Source organism: Brassica napus, chromosome C1 (assembly GCF_020379485.1).
Source record: "Brassica napus cultivar Da-Ae chromosome C1, Da-Ae, whole genome shotgun sequence".
In the NCBI taxonomy this organism is placed as follows: Eukaryota; Viridiplantae; Streptophyta; class Magnoliopsida; order Brassicales; family Brassicaceae; genus Brassica; species Brassica napus.
This window is the reverse complement of record NC_063444.1, coordinates 46,632,330-46,652,502: the sequence shown is the minus strand read 5'-3', so window position 1 is coordinate 46,652,502 and position 20,173 is coordinate 46,632,330. Positions and strand designations below refer to the sequence as shown.

At 37.3% G+C, this 20,173-nt stretch overlaps 4 protein-coding genes across 5 annotated transcripts; 3 read left to right on the top strand and 1 right to left on the bottom strand.

Moving 5' to 3' along the window:
- Window positions 1-8,060: 8,060 nt before the first annotated feature.
- On the top strand, window positions 8,061-9,644 carry LOC111201983. Its single transcript, XM_022694339.2, has 2 exons — window positions 8,061-9,161; window positions 9,246-9,644. The coding sequence occupies exons 1-2, from the start codon at window positions 9,062-9,064 to the stop codon at window positions 9,293-9,295; spliced, it is 150 nt and encodes a 49-aa protein (XP_022550060.1). The 5' UTR covers window positions 8,061-9,061; the 3' UTR covers window positions 9,296-9,644.
- Window positions 9,645-12,022: 2,378 nt separating this feature from the next.
- On the bottom strand, window positions 12,023-14,682 carry LOC125580081 (protein RALF-like 10). Its single transcript, XM_048744045.1, has 3 exons — window positions 14,366-14,682; window positions 14,294-14,298; window positions 12,023-12,356 (listed from the first exon to the last, which is right to left on the bottom strand). The coding sequence occupies exons 1-3, from the start codon at window positions 14,466-14,468 to the stop codon at window positions 12,204-12,206; spliced, it is 261 nt and encodes an 86-aa protein (XP_048600002.1). The 5' UTR covers window positions 14,469-14,682; the 3' UTR covers window positions 12,023-12,203.
- A 172-nt stretch (window positions 14,683-14,854) lies between these two features.
- LOC106375061 (methyltransferase N6AMT1) lies at window positions 14,855-18,008 on the top strand. 2 transcript variants are annotated; one of them, XM_013814961.3, is made up of 2 exons: window positions 14,855-15,033; window positions 15,235-18,008. In XM_013814961.3, the coding sequence occupies exon 2, from the start codon at window positions 15,241-15,243 to the stop codon at window positions 15,988-15,990; it is 750 nt and encodes a 249-aa protein (XP_013670415.1). In that variant the 5' UTR covers window positions 14,855-15,033; window positions 15,235-15,240; the 3' UTR covers window positions 15,991-18,008. The 2 variants fall into 2 exon arrangements, with proteins under 2 accessions (XP_013670415.1, XP_013670416.1); XM_013814962.3 differs by having other exon boundaries at window positions 14,871-15,029.
- Window positions 18,009-18,205: 197 nt separating this feature from the next.
- On the top strand, window positions 18,206-19,813 carry LOC111201982. The gene is made up of 2 exons (XM_022694338.2): window positions 18,206-18,866; window positions 18,951-19,813. Exons 1-2 carry the CDS (start codon window positions 18,767-18,769, stop codon window positions 19,004-19,006), a joined length of 156 nt encoding a protein of 51 aa, XP_022550059.1. The 5' UTR covers window positions 18,206-18,766; the 3' UTR covers window positions 19,007-19,813.
- The last annotated feature ends 360 nt before the right edge of the window (window positions 19,814-20,173 follow it).

Genomic DNA, 20,173 nt, shown 5'->3' with positions numbered 1-20,173 from the left:
CGTTTAAAACTCATTAAAGCCCAAATACTCAGAACTGTCACTCATTTTATTGTTATTTCTACAAGTCTTCTTGTATTTGTTTTAAATGTCCTATAAGAGCAACAAGTTTAAAAATAAAATAAAAACATATAACAAACATAATAAGGATAATAAAAATTATTACTTAATACACACAACTTAAACAACTAAACTGGGGAAAAAATATTCAGAAACAAAAGGTATTCTCAACAACTTTAATATAATTTATGTACTCTCAACAGTACAAGAAACAAATTAAAAAGACAAACAAACAATAAGTCTCAGTGAAACAGCAAACAACAACATGAACTATATCAATCACATTACTAACACAGTTTAGTCCTTCATAAGTGGAGAACAATGCATACACAGTTCATCATCACAACTCTAACCCTATAACAATAAAAAAACTTGAAAAACAACTCAAAACGCAAAATTCACAGCTACAATAATCCTAGCAAATATTGAGATGAAACAAGAACTCTGTCCACAACTCCGCGCTTGCGCGGGGGCAACACCCCTAGTATGATTGTAATGTGATGAAGAAAGTAACTTTGGCTGCCTCTATAGCAGCTACTCCTTCACCTATGTGTAATAAAATTGTGTCTTTTTTTTCCTGAAAACAAGCTTAAGCTTTTCTATGCTCTTAATTTATGTTTTGCACAATAAAGCTACTCTTAAGAGCTATTTCATTTCAAATTTATCTTTGACTAAGTTTGCTCTCATTAGCAAGGCCAAAGCAGTGGGAGATACAGCATGATAGCTGCCGTCTATCAATCGTGGATGTTTTGTAGTTTGCTGCGACAATATGACTTCTCTCTTTATTAATCATTCATGACCTAAGAGTTCTTTATAACTTCAGTTTAAACATGGACATATAAGATGTAGCTATTTCAAGAGGAAGAAGAAATGTTATTTATAGTATAATCTAGGAATTGACCTATATTCTCCATATGTACCCATCAGACACTCAAAATTTAGAGGCTTCAAATGTGTAAGAGCATTTTGATAACGTGCAACAAGGACTCATTTTGAAGTCGAAGATAAGAAATGTGAGTATGTACTGCGACTCCTGTCGACTAGTTCTTTTCATCGTTAGCAAAGGTACTACAATAACAACAAAATTGCATTTAAATATTTGTTTTAGAAACTACATAATCTTCAATTGTAAACGTGTGTGTGGATGAGCTTAACTATTGAAACAGAAAGAGACTAGCGGGTCACTAACTCCCCCCGCTTGTGTAAGACGGAAAGAGACTAGCGGGTCATAATCGTCAAAAACAAAAAGAGACTAGCGGGTCATAATCGTCAAAAAAGGGAAGCGTTTTTTCCCAGCCACGATTCTCGAGAAAAGTCTTTAACCAGCGGGTCACTAACTCCCCCCGCTTGGCAAACCGAATCTTCTCCTGTTTTTGGAAAAGATACAATAAAAAGTCCACGCTTTTTGAATTCACTACCCATTTTGGGAATTGTCTTCTGGATAATACAAGTTTGAACGCTTAACCCCCGGGTTCTTCCCCCGACCTGGGTCGGAGGGACCACTGCTCCGCCGCTGCCACGCCACTGCTCAACGGGAACACCAGAATGAAGCTCACTACCGGAAGAACCAAACACCAACCAGAAGCCTTTCGAAGAATTTGCAACCTCTGTTTCGTTCTGCTCTTTGTGAGAGTAACCACTTCATCTACTTAACACAACAACAAGTCTCTGAATCGTTCTGCTCCTTGTGAGAACTTCCACTTCCACTACTTAACAACAACAAGTCTCCTTCCTGCATAACAACCATGAGTCATCGATATTCAAGAGAAGAAAAGAAGAAATGGATCCCGGCTAGGAGTCAAACAAACCGCAAGCCCCCTGTTAAAATCCCAGAAATTGATACAGCTGCTCTGATTGAGGAAAACAAATTTACCCTTATTGGGAGAGTCACAAACCCTGCAACACAGAACACAAAGGCCCTTGTGGACTTTTTTCTCCAGCACTGGAATGTTTCTGGACGCTTCACTGGAAGAGATCTAGGCCCACTACTCTTCCAGTTCCGGTTTGAAAACGAAAGAGACCTACTCACCATTCTCAACAAGGCACCTTTCCACTTCAAAAGATGGATGATTATTGTGCAACGATGGGAACCAGTAGTTTCTGAAAAGTTCCCGTCTCTCTTGCCTTTCTGGATCTAAATCAATGGAGTTCCCCTCCATTACTGGGAAGATAAAGCTCTTCGAGCCATTGGAAAAGAGTTGGGCACTGTGGAAGACTGCATACCTACGCAAGCCCGAGTTCGAGTACTCATCAACGGTCTCAACCCATTGGATATGACTAGAGACATCTCCCTGCCCTCTGGAGAGATAATAGAGGTGGAGTTTAGCTACGACAACCTGCAAAAACATTGCTTCAGATGCCACTCACTTTCCCATGAGAAAGATGATTGTCCCTCACTGGAGAACTCTAGGGAACGAGACAGAAGCCCTAACAGGATAGGTATTTCCCAAAGGAATACTATGGCTCGTCTGGATGATAACAGGAGGAGATATGAAGAAAGGAAAAGATTTAAAGGGCACCAAGTCCAGCATAAGAGAGAAGCCCCTTCCTCGTACACAAGAAGAGACTATTATGAGGATCGTAGAACAGACTCAAGGTACAACTCTCGACAGCATCAAAGCTATGCACCAGTGACCAGTGAATACCGAAGAGGTCGTGAAGACTATAACCCAGGAAGATCTGTCTCACGGGAATCTGGTGCCAGAGTGGGAGTAAAAAATAACCCCCACATATCTGACTCCCCAAGCAAAATGACAGAGCATGACAGAGTCAGAGATAGAGATAGAAGTAGTCAAAGAACAGAGAAGAGACGAGCACCTAGTCATGACTCAGCCTCCAAAATACAACTTCCGGCTTTACAAGACCCTACTCCACACTCAACAGATTTAAGAAGGGCCCTGTCACGTAGAGAGGATGGAGAAGCTTCAGGAGACCAAGTGTCTTCAGGACGCCGCCCCATTAGAGAAAGACTGATGCTACCTGATATCCCTCACTCCACAGACTTAAGACGATCTTTATCGCTGATAGATGATGGAAATGAGATGGGAGGCCAGACATCTGCGAATAGACCCCCAGTTAAACAAAGGTTATCATTGCTCTCCAATGGGAAATCTAGACTTGCGCAGCAAGGGACCTCTACAGGCTCTAGTCGCCTTCAAGATATTGATATTCATTATCTGGAGGAAATCATGGAACCACCACGACTCGATACCAGTCGACCCTCAGGCTCCCGTCCTACAGGAGCCCCCCACTCACCCCCGCAGGAAAACTCTCCGATAAGAACTCTTAGTGAAGATAGGAGACATGTCTCTCTACGCTTAGGGCTGCAACATGTGCCTAACCAGATGGACTCCTCTATGCAAGCCAGACTATCTGAAAGACCTGGAATAATCACTAGAAGCGTGGCCAAGAAGAAGGATGGGAAAATGCCACAAAAAAAGAAATATAACACCAGCCCGCTAAAAGGAGTTAGCATAAAGAAGAGAAGGGTATTTAAAACCCAAAACTCCCCACGAAGGAGGACACAGACTGGAAACACAGCAGCACCGTCTCAGCGTCAAGGCACCCGGAAGACCACCATCGTCCCTTCAATAACAAAGAAGCAGAAGGATTTTCGGGTAAACCCAAGCGCTCTTCCTTAGCGCTACTTAGCTGGAACTGCCATGGACTTGGGAGCACCTTGACAGGCCAGCGAATGCGGGAATTCAAAAGGCGAATTTCCCCAGAAATTATTTTCCTTCAAGAAACGATGAATCAAGATGAAGTGGTGCTCCGACATTTCCAAAAAACGGAATATACAAGCCATTTCACAGTACCCCAAAGTGGGACAGGAGGGGGACTATCCTTGTCTTGGAAGCCTGAGGTTCAGAGCACAGTTCTGGAACCAACTGACAGAACTAGGCTTAGGGCGCGATGAGGAAGCTTGGCTCGTAGTGGGAGACTTTAATGATTTGCTGGACAACTCAGAAAAAATAGGAGGACCACTGAGATGGGAAGGCTCCTTCCTGGCGTTCGGAAGTTTTGTATCTCAGACGGGGTTATGGGATCTGCAGCACTCGGGTAACTCGCTATCTTGGAGAGGCAACCGATATAGTCACTTCATTCAGTCCCGTTTGGACAGAGCCATGATCAACTGTAAATGGGCTGAGGACTACCCTTCTGAGTGCTGCGAATACTTGAGATTTGAAGGATCGGACCATAGGCCAGTCCTTGTACATCTCAGTCAAAGTCCTCCTAAGAAACGTGGACTCTTCCGTTTCGACAGACGATTAAAAAATAAGCCTGAGATACAAGAGTTAGTTGAGAAACATAGGACTTCAATGTCATATGAGTCGGTCCTAGTGAAGATATGTAGGATCAGGCGAAAGATCATGGAATGGTCTAAGCTAGAAAACAAGAACAGCAAAGAGCTCATTTTGGAAACACAGACAAAGCTGGAAGAGGCGCTTTCAAGCACTAACCCCGAACCGATAGTAATTGATACACTATCGCAGAAACTGGAAAAGGCATATTTGGAGGAAGAACAATACTGGAAACAAAGAAGCAGGATTCAATGGCTCCACAGTGGAGACCGTAGTTCCGCCTTTTTTCATGCTGTTACCCGTGAGAGAAGAACCATAAATAAGTTTTCTGTGATAGAAAACTCATTGGGTCAACCGGTGTTTGAAGAAGAACAAATAGTTCAGACCATTTCAGACTACTACACTGAACTATTCTCGTCGCAGCAAACACCCTCGCTCCATGTGGTCGATGAAGTCTTGTCCCCTCTCATCACACCTAAGATGAATGAGGCTTTGGTCAAGATACCGGATAAGCTGGAAATCAAACACGCGGTCTTCTCTATCAACCCGGATAAAGCGCCAGGGCCGGACGGTTTCTCCGCGAGTTTTTACCAGAGCTTTTGGGACATTATCGGAGATGATATAACAGAGGAAGTCGGCTCCTTCTTCAAGACGAACACCCTTGATGCTCGCTTCAATGAGACCCATGTCAGGTTGATTCCAAAAACCAGAGGAGCAAAGACAGTCGCTGACTACAGGCCAATCGCCTTGTGTAGCACACACTACAAGATCATAGCCAAAGTACTCACCTCACGACTACAACCTGTGCTTCAAGCCATCATTTCCAAGAACCAATCTGCTTTTGTTATGGGAAGAACAATATCTGATAACGTTCTCATTACCCATGAAGTCCTCCATTATCTCCAAACCTCTAGAGCTAGCGTACGAAGTTCGATGGCGGTGAAAACCGACATGAGTAAAGCGTACGACAGAATTGAATGGAACTTCTTGGAAAGAGTCTTAGAAAAGTTGGGTTTTCACCCAAACTGGGTAAGGTGGATAATGGAATGCATCCGCTCAGTGTCTTACTCCTTTCTCGTAAATGGAGCAGCTCAGGGAAGGGTAATCCCCACAAGGGGTATAAGACAAGGAGATCCCCTCTCACCCTATCTCTTCATTCTTTGTACGGAAGTCCTCTCGAAACTCTACGATAAGTCCTTGCAAGACGGGAAAATGGCGAGAGTCAAAGTGGCACGAGGCTGCCCTCCAATTAACCACTTACTTTTCGCGGACGACACAATGTTTTTCACCAAAACAAATATGTCTAGCTGTCAGGCGGTAAAACGCATCTTAACCGTGTATGAAGGGGCATCCGGCCAGTGCATCAACCTAGGGAAGTCGACAATTACCTTTTCATCAAAGACACCTAGTGAAGTGAAGACTAGAATAAAAGCTTTCTTTAACATCCATAATGAGGGAGGCGTTGGCAAATATTTGGGGCTCCCCGAGCACTTTGGGAGTAAAAAAAGGGACATTTTTGCTAACCTCATTGATAGGATCCGACAACGATCAATTGGCTGGACCACGAGATATCTATCAAAGGCGGGAAAGCAAGTGCTACTACAAGCAGTGTTAGCGGCTTTGCCAACGTACACGATGTCCTGTTTTAAGCTACCTCTCTCGATATGCAAGCAGATTCAGAGTGTCTAACGCGCTTTTGGTGGGACGTAAAACCAACGGTACACAAACTCTGTTGGGTCTCGTGGAATAGACTTACGCGGCCAAAAGGGGCTGGAGGTTTGGGTTTCAGAGAAATCGAACGATTCAACGACGCTCTCTTGGCAAAACTTGCTTGGAGGCTTTTGAAGGAACCCCACTCTCTCCTAGCACAGACGCTGCTTGGTAAATATTGCTTAAAATCCTCTTTCTTGGATTGCACGACACCCGCCTCAGCTTCTCATGGCTGGAGAGGGATACTTGCGGGAAGAGAGGTTCTCCGTCATGGTCTGGGTTGGGTTGTGGGAAATGGGAAGGATATCTCTGTCTGGTCAGAGCCTTGGCTAAGTCTTGAGAGGCCAACGGCTCCTGTAGGACCGCCTACCCAAGCAAATTTCAACCTATGCGTAGCGAACCTATTACTGCCCTCCTCCATAGAATGGAACATTCAAATGATCAGAGACCATCTGCCTCAGTATGAGGAGGTTATTAAGTCCATTATTCCTAGCGACTGCAACATGAATGATGAGTTGGTGTGGCTGAAGGATAAATCTGGGAAATACACTACAAAATCAGGGTACGCATTAGCAAAGATCAACTCTGAGGCTGGCCCTTCTGATCACTTTGATTGGAAGAAGCGGATATGGTCCCTCAACACCTCCCCGAAGCTCAAGCATCTACTCTGGAAGGCAAACGCTGGAGCGCTACCCGTTGGAGCTGCACTACAAAGCAGGGGAATTGATATTGATGATAAGTGCAAACGTTGTGGAGCAGTTGAAACAGAGATACATGTCTTGCTCCACTGCCCTTTTGCTACCCAAGTGTGGAACAAACTCCCCTGTCTCCATGGCCCATCATCACTCCAGCAACCTCCCATGTCGGTACCGGATCTTCTTGACAGCTGTAGCAGAGTAATAACCTTGCCTCCGACAGGTTTGGGATCAACTCTGATCTCGCCATGGGTTTTGTGGATCCTTTGGATTAATAGGAATAAGTTACTCTTTGAAAATAAAGAGTACACTGTTGAGGAATCAGTTCTGAAAATCCTCAAAGACTCTAAAGCTTGGAGAGAAGCTCAGGAGTCGGGAAAATGTATTTCGTTGCCACAGAATGTGGATCTCTCTCGCCATGTGTCTAACCCCCATGTACCCCAACTCCCTCTTGTAGCAGGATCCTCGTGGAGCGTCTACTCTGATGCTGCTTGGGACCCTAGAACCGGAAACTGCGGTATGGGCTGGCACTTCAGCGACAGCATGGCTTCACCAGCAGGAAGCAACTCCTCAAAACGCCGCTCAGTCCCCTCAGCCCTTGTAGCAGAGGCATTGGCATTAAAGACCGCAATCTCCGAAGCGGTCAACCGTGGCATTGATTCTCTTAGAGTGTTCTCTGATTCCAAAAGCCTCATCTCACTTCTTGTCACCAAGAAAAACCACACTTGGATTCAAGGAACACTCTTCGATATTCACTATCTATCTAGTTCTTTTAGTAACATATCTTTCCATTTCATCCCGCGTGTGGAAAATACTCTAGCTGATACTCTTGCGAAATCAGCGCTGCTATCCTTAATCAACTCTCCGTCTGTGGATGAGTAAAGTACTCTTTATGTTTCTTCTTTAGCTAATCAATATGGTTTTCGATCAAAAAAAAAAAAAGAGACTAAATCATCTACGTACAAAACCTGGTCTTCATTTGTTTGTTTTTTCGTCTTCAAAGTCTTCTTTAGTCATATATGTATTTTATGTTCATTTCAGAGTTCGTTCACGCGTTATTTGAAACTCATATTATAAAAATATAATTTCACTCTTCAAAACTTTTTAAATCAATATCCTCCATAACTTACCCTCCAAGAAAATCTATGAATCATAAAAGATTATATCTTGAAAGACTGTGTATCATCACCGCTTCGAAGTAAAGATGAATGAAAATCATCAGAAAGACCCATTTAATTAAATATTGAGTATGATTATTAGTCACACCTTTGGTTCATATAAATACACATATATACCTAAGACTTTAATAACGTACAAGAAGCAAATACAAATCAGAAGAAATGAAAAGAAAGTTGTGGTTCATTGCTTTATTTTTGTTTCTCTCTTTGGGGATCTCATCATCTTATATGGTTTCGTCTCAGCCACACCAAATCCGTAAACTTAGTGAGTAATACATACGAAAAAGCTCCATTTAAAAATAGTTAATAAAATCTAATATTGCTATATATGAGGTTTTCTGTATTTTTTTCTCTTTATTCAACTTATAACTAATATTAATGTTTATAGTTTCGATCGGCGCACCACGTAGTTTTTCACCACCGGCGGACCAATGTTGCTAGATAGCAAAAGGCGACGAACTAAGAGGCCACTCGTAAATTTTATTAGTTAGTCTTTCATTCGTCATTTTGAACATTTTCGGCTGATGACACCACAACTGATGATGTGTGCATAAAGGTTGAGTTGTACAAGAAAAATATTTCACGTTAAATTTATGGAGACTTAGTCTTTCTTGTTGTTTATGCAAATAACGTTAGTCGTATATATCATTAGTATAGTTAAGGATTATATCATTTCGCAACGTTTTCCATTTTCCTTCAGTTGTAGGAATCATGATTGATTCCAGTTCTCAGCTGTATTGTTCTATTTAAATCAATCAAAAACCAAAAAAAAAAATCAGACATCATACAATTTCCCCAATTTTTGTTTCAGAAACAAAGCTCCCTACAAAACAGGTCTTCTTGTGTGTTTATTGGAAAGTCATGGGACTTAGTCGCGTTCAATGAATCCCATCGTAAGTGGAGGACAATGACATAACAAGTTCACGAATTGTAAAAGATTAAGTACATGTTTGTCTACATCCATGACTCTTCTTCAGGTCAGGCTATTTGTTTCCCACACGCTACCTGCTCATTATATATACACCTTATTAGTTATGTTGTCATTTATACTTGGTATAAAACCACATATTACACAACAGAATAAATTTCACCTACGACACCACCATCAAGACAGAATCAAATGAAGGGAAATTTGTGGCTGGTTGCTTTGTTTTTGGTTCTCTCTTTGGTGATTTCATCTTATGCAGCTTCAACTCAGCCATACCAATTCCGCAAACTTTGTAAGGAATTCCAAATATTTATCATCTGGTTTTGCTCCCTATATTCCATTTTATTTTACTAACTAAAGTTAATTTATCCACCAGTGAATATAGAAGCATCACCTAGTAAGTCAGGATCTGCGGGCCATCACTAATGCTGTTAGCAAGGCGAAAGCATCGGGAGATGAAGCATGAGAGCTGCCGTCTATGGATCGTGGATGTTGGATTGACATGTATGCGCATTTGGATGTATGAAGAGTTTCAATTGAACTCTTCGTACCCGGACTATATAAGGATTAGTAATTGACATATTGTTTCGTCAAATATTATTTGAAATTTAGTCTAACTGTGAAAGCATAGGATGAAAACTCCATTTAATAACTTTTTATCACCTCCAAAAGCTGTGTAATTTCTTTGCTGCATAATCCTATAGTACTTATTTATTTAGGCCATGGAACATGCAAGTCTATATATATCTAACAAAAAAACAAAAATGAAGAAAAATGTGCTAGTTAATTCAACGAATTTTTTTTGAGAAAAATGGTGCCTATACTTTTCTTTTGAAACTAAACATGTGTTTCATTGTGATGGATGATTTATGTATATAGATTAAACATGACACCCTGTACTCTAATTTGACTTCGTTAAACTAAACAACCTCGCACAACTTGATCTATAAAACAAAAGGTCCAAACGATTATTCAAACTTTATATTAATTGACGTTACTTCTGAGAAGAACCATTCATTGTAAATGATTGACAGCTCCACCGCAACAGATATCTCTTTCTTTATTATAAGGCCAGCATCAAGCGTTCTTTCAAAATAAAAGAGATGAATTGGAAGTTAGGTTTGCTAATTGGTTTGATGCTCCTCTTGTCTATTACACTAAACCCAACTTTGGCCAGAGTAACTTACCCATCTCGCACGACAAGTAAGTTTCCATCACTTTTCTCTTATAAAATTGATTTTTAGTAACACCACAAGATGTGGTAACTAAACTAGTAACAATATAGAAATTATGCAATTGTTAATATGTGCATACATGCATACACTGAAATTATGTTCACTGTTTCGTTTCATGCATGGTTTATCAAATTATAAACCACGTGCATGTGGTCGAGTGGTCAAGGCGTCCTGTGGATCTCCAAGACATCCGAGTTCGAATCTGCATCACACCAGATTTCTACACGCGTGGCCACCGGAGCTTTCACATTCTTTATTCTCCGAGAATGATTTATCATTTTTTTTTTAATAAATAGAAAAAGGGGTTGGAAATATACATCTCAACAAAGGAATGAAGATCGGCTTTAAAGGGAGTGTTTCTAGATCTTCTCATCATGGAAACGATCCACCTAATCATTTATAATTGTGACATGTAATCATCTTTCATATCGGTAAATCCTTTCCTATAGCTTTTGATTTCTTATAATTCTGTAAAATGTTGTTTCATTGCGTCATATTGCTCCAAATGATGTATTGTAAAGAAAATAAAAGAGAGGTGAATATCATTCATTGAACTAATTATATATATATATATATACTATCTTATATATTAAAACATAAGTCACAACCTTGATTCATGTGTGTTTTTTTTTAATGGACCTAATGGACTTATTCCTAGAAAATCATGTTACATTTAATCTCTAATCTTATCATTTAAATTTTGGGCCTACGAGAAATTTTTACTGGGCTATCAATAATTAGATTTAAATAATAGATGATCCATTGGATTTATATATATTATAAATTAAATAGATATAATTTAATGTTGTAATATTATATCTCTATATGTTAATTATTTAAATATTTGTCGATGTTAACTTTTAAAATTATAAAGTTTTTTTTAAATAACAAAAATCATATTATCTAACAATGATTAATCTTTACTACCTTAAACCAATGAAAACAAATTTTAAACTATATAGTTTATTTTAAAAAATAAACAAAAACTAAATGTTTAATTATTTACTAGATAATATAAATCTATGAAACGAAACGTTTAATTTTTTTAAAACTTTCTAAATTTGTGAAATGTTACAAAATTTTTGAATATGACAATAAAACAATATTTTACTAATCTTTATATATATAGTTACGATTTTAATAATAAAATAATAATCTGAAAAATATATATAGAAGAAGATAAAAATACATGTGAAAGTTTGAAACAATCTATTCAATGAAAAATATATACCGTAAACTTATTATGTTTAAAAATTGATAGACACATATATATTATAATATATACCAATTTAGAATTGAAAACAAAATGTTTATATAAAAATAAATGAAAACAAAAATCCGCGCAACCGCGAGATCTAATATTAATTAAAATTGATTATTGACTCTACAACTATGATGAGTTAAAAATAATTTTTACCCAAATTGATTATATTATGAAATGAAGAGAGTACTAGAATATATATATATATATATATGATGCAAGATTCACTGTAGATCCGATATCTTAATCTTTAATTGGACTATAAAAAGTTTTATATCCAAATCTGAGTAAGTGAAATTAAATATTATGATATATGGATCCAGTTTTGATTTATTTTCATATTTATATTTTTGGAAATATTTATAGGATTTATGAAAGAATTAGAAGAAATTTGTTAAAATATCACCTATACTAATTGGTGAAAAAATTCTGAAACAAATCCATAGGTATGTTCAAATGTTAAAAGCCAGTTGCAGTTTATATATACAATTATGTATGTAAGTTCGTTACTTTTCAAAATTTAATAATATTATTCTAATTATTTTGGTTATTTTTACTAATATAAATATCTGTGAATAATACATTTATATTATATTATTTGAAGGTAATTGATCGATACATTTATCACAATACATTATTCCAAACTTATGTTTGAAATTGCGTGCCAAAAAATACTTGAAAAAATAGTCCGAAAATTGAAACATAATTGTACAACGATATGATAATAATAATAATAATATATTGCACAGTGCATAATCTTTGTCTCTGTGTAAATATAGTATCAAAAATCATGTGTAAGGGTTCTTGGGTTAATGTTATTTTAACACCATGTGAGGTTTTAGTTTGGACGGCAGTGTTGACTTTCGAGGCAACCATGACGATAGTCGTGAGCAGGTGCACGAGTTTTGTCCTTGGGATCGGGAATATGACATTCGGGTGGCGGGTTAGAGCCCAAGCAACGGTCAAGCACCCCTGGATCTAAATACTTACGCTACAAGAAAAATGTTTTTTTATAGCGGACGAATAACGCTATGTAACGATACGATAGCGGTTTTTGAAGCGCTGTATCATCGTCCGTCATAATAGGTAAATAACATTACATAGCGGTTTTTAGCGTTGCTATTTTTTCTTCCGCTACAATAGCGCTTTTCAATATGCAATTAAATTTTTTTTAATAGCATGTCTTTAATGCTATTATTTATTTTATTAACAACGTTTTTGATTTGTTATTGTTAAAACTACTATAGCAATTTGTTTCTGCTATATATTGTAAATTATATTTTGTTAATTATTTATTTTAGAATTATTTTTCAGTTAATAATTTAAAAATAAAAGCATAATTAAAATTTAAAATTAATTCAGATATTTAAAATTTCTTTATTAATATTGATCTGTAACAAAATTGGATTACAAAAATATATAAAAAAAATCTAATTAAATAATAAACCAAAAACTTTAACCTAATTACTAACTAAACCAAGCTTTAACCTAATTAGTAAGGAGAAGGATACTGAGCGACAGAGATGATGGTGACAATGAGTCTGTGACTTAGAGAAACTGAAGATGCAGAGAGAAAGAAGATGAGTTTTGTGAGTCTAGACAGTTACAAAATTTTTGGATCTGAAAACAAAAGCGACAGAGAGAGAGAGAGAGAGGAGAAGAAGTAGGAGTAATCTGGACCCTTCAAAAAGTTTAATCAATGGTTGTGATTACATAAAGCATGATCTCCGTCCTTTTATGTGATTGGCCAGTTTGTGTTGACCAATCAAATTTTTGTATTTGATTCCTATTTTTCTTAATAACATTGTTTTCTATTTTATTTTGTGTGTTTAGTATAAAAATATTTATGATATATTTTTGAAAATAAAAATTATTTTAAGAAAAGGTTTAAAGTTTATGATTTTGTGATTTATATTTGGATATATGAAATATGGTTTAAAGTTTATGAACTAGAGGATTTAAGTTTGAAATTTAAAATTAAGGTTTAGAATTTGGATATATGAAATATAGTTTAAAGTTTATGAACTAGAGGATTTAAGTTTGGCATTTGAATTTTGTGGTTATATGATTAAAAACTGATTTGATAAAAAAAAATTATATGATTTGATAATTTCAAAAATATTCAATTTTTTAGTTTTATATCTAAGATCTGAAGTTTAAGTTTTCATGTATTATAAAGTTTATAGTATTATAGTTTAAAGTTTGTGTTTAAAGTTTAGAGATTCAAAAGTCAAATAATGATTGTTGCCACTAGATCAAATTCAATCAATGGTCCTAAAAAAATAAAATTGTTCTTCTCATTTCACTTCAAAAATTGCATAAATTTAAAGAATTAAACATGATAATTAAAATTTAAAATATAATAGAATTTGAGGATCAAAAGTTTGGGGTATTGAGATTTGAGATTAATTTTTAAACTGTAATCTTAAATTAGTTTAAAGATTTTAAATAAAAGAATTATACTAAATGAAATTAGTTTAAGGGTTTAAAGGTTTGAGTATAGGGTTTGAGCCCAGGGTTTGAGAGTTAAAAGTTTGGGGTATTGAGATTGAGATTAAATTTATGAAACAGAAATAGTTTTTGACTATATACTTAATATCTGAGTTTAAAGTATATGTTTAAAGTTTAGGGTTTAAAAATTCGTTTACGGTTTACGGATTTAAAAAGACAAATATAACATTTTTAATTATGTGCTATTAAATATATGTCTATTAAACATATGCTATTATAGACGTTTCACCTTAAGTGTTATGTAAAATATAGTAAGAGGAAAAGTGAAACAAGTACGAGAGGGAAAATCAATTATTTTTCCGCTTTAGATATGCATAGCGTTTCAAAACTAAAAGTGCTATGTATACTATGTCCGAAAAGTGTTTTGGAGAAATTAAAATCGGACCAACCTAACATAGCGTTTGTATTTTCGCAAACGCTATCTAAAAATAAGAGATAGTCAACAATAACACAATCGAAAAAAACGCTATCCTGATCTGCTATTAAAACTCATTTTTCTTGTAGTGTTACCTTTACCAGCAGAAACCTCCGCTACATTTCCTATTATCATAACACTGCTAATCATCAATAAGCAAATCATCAAAGTTTTCATGATTTCTCTCCTGTTACTCAAAAACAAATTTTAATCTTGTGTTTTTATATGTTTGTTCTTCGGACTACAAGGGTTTATATAGATATGTTCATATCTATTTTCCTAAACCAGTATAGATAAAATTATCCTTTTTTTTCTGTTTTCATAATTAGCAGAATTACCTCGTAAATCAAGTATATAGATTTATATTTTTAGAAATATATTTCTAACCATTATTTGCCCCCCCCCCCCCCCCCCCCAAAAAAAAAACATTAACTAACAATTATTTACTTTGTAGTGGTGGTTATACTTGGGACCAAGAGTATTTGCTATTTATCAATCGTCCGACTAATGGGCCATTTAGGCCCATTAAACGGCTCATTCTTAACTCAACTGATTAGATGTAATGGAAGATTTAATTATACTATAATCCAACCTTTTTCTTCTTCTGCACACTCTCTTGTTTCATTCCGCCGTCCCCGTCGCCTCCTTGTTCGGTGAAATCTACCCTCCTCGAAATTTCCGAAGACTACCCAAAACCGCATTTCACCAAAAGCTCGATCCTTTAGCCTTTAATCTTCAGTGGGTAACTCTCTTTCTCACTTGAACTCCTTCGAGAGTCTGTTTGTGTAGGAACGACCATTAATCTCATATCGTATTCGTGTCTGATGATCACGAAAATGATCTATGAATCGGAAAGTTTCAAACTTTCAATTTCAATCCTAGTTTTGGAATGATTTTGCTTTAGACACATTCTCAAAGTTAGAACCTTTTGGTCCATTTGTAGACTGTTATGTCCGAGATGACATCAAGAACCGCTGACATCATGCGCGTAAGCTCGCATCGCGAAGTCTACGAGCCCTGTGACGATTCATTTGCTCTAGTCGACGCATTACTCGCTGACCAAACCAACCTTATAAACCACAACCCTAAGCTTTGTATGGAGATTGGCTGCGGAAGCGGATACGTCATCACTTCACTCATCCTTCTCCTCAAAGAGAAGCTTCCCAATGTTCATTACCTAGCCACCGACACAAACCCGATCGCTGCAAGAGTGACAAACGAGACTTTACAAGCTCATGGTGTCTCTGCTGAGGTTGTCTGCACGGACATAGCTTCTTGCTTAGAGGAGAGACTCGCTGGGTTGGTAGATGTGATGGTGGTGAACCCTCCTTACGTTCCGACGCCTGAGTATGAAGTTGGTATGGAAGGTATAGCCTCTGCTTGGGCTGGAGGGGAGAATGGGAGGAGTGTTATCGATAGAGTCTTGCCTGTTGTTGATCGTTTGCTTTCTGAGAAGGGGTGGTTTTATTTGGTGACTTTGACTTCGAATTACCCGTCGGAGATTTGTTTGGTGATGAGGAAGAGAGGTTATGCGTCGAGGATCGTGGTGCAGAGGTCGACTGAAGAGGAGAATCTTATTATACTTAAGTTCTGGAGAGATAAAGATGAGGAGGGTGTGGATAAGGAGACGTCATCAGAATCGTTTATGAAGCAGTTTTCGAGGTCTTTGTCATCTTTTATGGAGAAACAATGGAGGTGAAATGATCTCAGGAGCATTCTTTGTTACCACAACTTGCCACCATTTTGAAAAGACTCCTTTAAAGTCTCTATTAACCGTGAATTTTCTAGTGTTCGATTGTTAATGAAAATCCGGTTCTGTGTTGGTCTATCGATTTTGTAAATTACTAATACGAATTTGATTATAACTTCTTAGTAAAAGTTTATATAATCGAACATGATTACAAATCGATTAAAAAGAAACTTGATATTGTTTTATGAACTTGAATATTCTCTTACTCTAGAGTATAAAAAAAACTTAAGTATTGATTTTTCATCACTCCTCGCTCTTCTGCCATGTCTTAAGAATCCTACATTTGCAAAGCCTTTGAGAATCATCACAGAGTTCAAGAAGATCCTGTTTGAGTATGCAACTCGACTGCAAATTTTATCATCTTTCTCAGTAAATGGTTCAGTTCATGCGTAACATTCAATTTCAAATTTCAGTAACAATCCTTTAAGAAGAAAAAACTTCCTAAATTGAAAATTTTAAATGATTCCAAAGTTCATGTGACTTTTAATTTTTTTTTAAAGACTTCTAAAATTTTATTAGTTAGTCTTGCACTCATGCCTTTGAAAATTCTCGTCTGATGAGACAATTAGTTATGACAAGGGCATAAAAGTTGAGTTGTACAAGAAAAATATGTGGGTATAAAATTTCACCTTATTATAATTTCTTGATACAATAAAAGTATAAGTTATTTTGTAAAAAAGATAAAATAGAAGCTGAAGCTTTTAATTGTTTTTCGGGACTTTGAAAAAGTTTATGAAAGTCAAAGTGTAATTGGTAAATTATTGATTTTACAAACTTTAGATCATTGTAAATTTTACGTATTCGTAAATTTTGCAAGAATCTCTCACCAGACAAATTAATATAAAAACTAAAAGCAAGAAAAAGAAAGGAGAAAACTAAAAGCAGACCACTAGAACTGAGGAAACTTTCTCTCCACCTTCTCTCTAAGTTCAAAGCTCAGATCTAGTTTTCGCTTCTTTTCTCCGACGCCGGCGGTCCCTTTGGCCGGTGTCGGGGAACCTCCGGTGTTCTCCTTCTTGTTTCTCTGCTGTTTCTCTCCTTTCTAATCGGTCTTTGCTATCTACTCTGGATCTCGTTTCGCTGCTTCTTTCTCCTCTTCTACTCGCGATAGATCTGTGAGAAGAAGCTTTGGTGCTATGGGCTTTGGTGTGGTGGCGACGATTTAGACAAGGGTTTGCCGGTAGAGTCGGCTTCGTGGGAGGTTGGTGCTTTCAGATCTGTTGCTGCGGTAGCTTCTGTGGAGCTGGCGGTACCAAAGTGGTGGAGAGGTGTGTGCTTGGGATCGGCGTCGCTCCTTCTCTCTCTCTTGCTCAGCTCCCGTCAGCCTCTCTCAGTTTTTCGCAGATCTAGGGTTCCGGCCTGAACGTGGCAGCGCGTGGCGCTCTGTCTTCCTCGGCTAGAGGATCCCGTTGTTGGTTCTCACCGGTGGGTGCGTGTGAGGAGCTCTCGTCCCTCGGAGTTGTCGCCTGAGCGGGGTGGGTTTCTGTGGCGGCGCGTGGCGAACCACAACACTGCATCCGCGTCTCTTTGTGGTTTCCGTTTCCCGGCGGTTTGGTGTAGAACGGTGGCATCGTGTTGTCTCTTTCTCCCCCAATAAATGCGTAGGTTCTCTCTCGACTCGGCGGCGATGTCTGTGTGTGGTGGCCTTCCCGGTTTGGAGGTTTGGATGACTTGGCCGCTCATCTTCTGAGGCGGACACCGGGTATGGGGCCAATCTACCGGGTTCGTGCTCCTGGGCTTAAAGCAGCCTGCTTCATTCAACGGCTGCATTAGGCAACTTTGCTTTCTCTCCCTTCAGTCAAGGCAATGCTATGTATTCGATGTTGTGCGTGGTTGGGGTCTCCTCCGTTTTTTCAATCTCCGTTCTTTGTTGTTGTGTTTAGATTTAATTTTTCTGCAAATCTGCCTCTTGTGATCTTTGTAAATTCTGTCTAAAATGAAAATGGTAATAAACTTAACATTTTTACCAAAAAAAAAAAGGAGAAAAGTAGAAGTACGTTCCTACATTAAAAAATGATGAACGTGTTAGAAGAGACTAATTCTACACGTGTCTGCACCGAAAATTTTATGACATCAATTTTAATTAATTTATCTATTTTACTTCAGAATACTATTATATATATTGAGAGACTCTGTTTAAGAATTTCATTGCTAAGAACATCTTTAATGGGAGAGTTCTTAAGGTGGAGTTTTTTATCAGAATATAAGAACCCAGTCTCTTAACTTTAATTAACTAAAAAAACTAAGAACCGGTTCTTAGCTTTTTTAGTTAAAAGATAAGAGATATGTTTTTATATTCCGCTAAGAATTCACCCTAAGAACACTCCATTAAACATGCTCTAATGATGCTCTAAGCTGTAGTAATCATGATTGATTCCAGTTCTCACTTGTATGGTTCTATTTAGACAAAAAAAAACTAAAAAAATCAACAGGGTTTCTTGTGTGTTTATTGGACCTCTTACAAAGGCTAGTTGTGACGATTGACATAGACATGGGATTAAATCGAGTTTAATGAACCCCATCGTAGGTGAAGGACAAAGACATAAGTTAACAAGCTGTTAAAAGAATAAGCACATGTCTTGTCTACGTCGAGGACTCTTCTTCAGGTCAGGCGGCTATATGATTTCCACACGCTGCCTGCTCATTATATAAACCTCACGCTTTAATCTGTAACTGGAGATATTACACACCTAAAACAATTAAAGACACCAACACAGAGACAGAAATGAAGAAAAAATTTTGGTTGGTTGCTTTGTTTTTGGTTCTCTCTTTGGTAATTTCATCTTATGCAGCTTCAACTCAACTATACCAATTCCGGAAACTTTGTAAGGAGTCCTAACTATTTATCATCCAATTTTGCTCCGGATATTCCATTTTATTTTACTAACTAAAGTTAATTTATCCAACAGTGCAAAGAGGACCAGCATCACCTAGTAAATCAGGATCCGCCCCCCATGGTTTTTAGCAAGGTAAAATCAGCTGGAGATACATGCTATTTGTCACTTGTCAGCCACCGCAGCCTCGGGATCAAGATACCTTCCGTTTTTGTTGTTCTATCATTTTGATAACAATCCCTCTCGATACGTAGCTAGTTATGGATGTTGTCTTGTCTTGTGCGTGTATTGTGTGTATGTGAGTTGTTCACTCTTCACCTCTGTTTTGTCAAGTTGCTCCAAGTGATGTCTTGTAAAAAGAAAAAAAAAATGTCTTCTTTTAAAAAAAGAAAAGAAAAAATGTCTTGTAAAAAAAACTAAAAGAGAGCTGAATATAATTCACTGAATTAATTTTTACATATATATGTATTGAGTCTACAACTATGAGACCAAAATTACTTTTGCCAAAATTGATTATCAACGTTGGCTTTTCCTCTCATGCAAGTGTAAGGAGAAAAGAACAAGGTTATAAACGTCAACACTCGTTGCATCATTGCATGCATTGACTATTACTATAACGAACTGTGGTCCAAACAACGTTCACCTAATGTTTTTAAACATGATCAGGATCTATAATTGATAAATCCAGTGGCCCAATATATAGTTTGGTTGAAGTTTTAAGAAAAGTAAATTATTTAAAAATCTGATAGAACTTCTTTAAAACCCGAAACCCAGTTATCACGTGAACTGATACGTTCTCACTTCGCTCATCCTTCTCCTCAAAGAGAAACTCCCCAATGTTTATTACCTAGCCACCGACACAAACCCGATCGCCCGCAAGAGTGACATACGAGACGATGAAATGAACTTAGGAACATTCTTTAAACAACTTGCCATGTTGCATCTGTTAACATGAATTTTTAGTGTTCATTTTTTTTATGATAACCGGTTCTGTGTTGGTCTAGCAATATCCTTGATTTGATTTAGTAAAGATCGACTAGAAGAGTTTGGGCAAAATATCATCATCTTTCTTAGTAAATGGTTGATGCTTCGATATCTACTTGCTTTCATCTAAAAGCATCTCCAATATATTGAAGTTTCTCAATTTGAAATTCTCAACTCAGATGTAAGAGCATGCGCACTGGTTAAATTATATGAGTCTCTCATAATTAAAATTAAAGATAATAAATAGATAATAAATGCAAAAGAAAAAGAAAAGTATGAATCGATTGTTTATAAGTCTCTTGAGAAGAAATTTT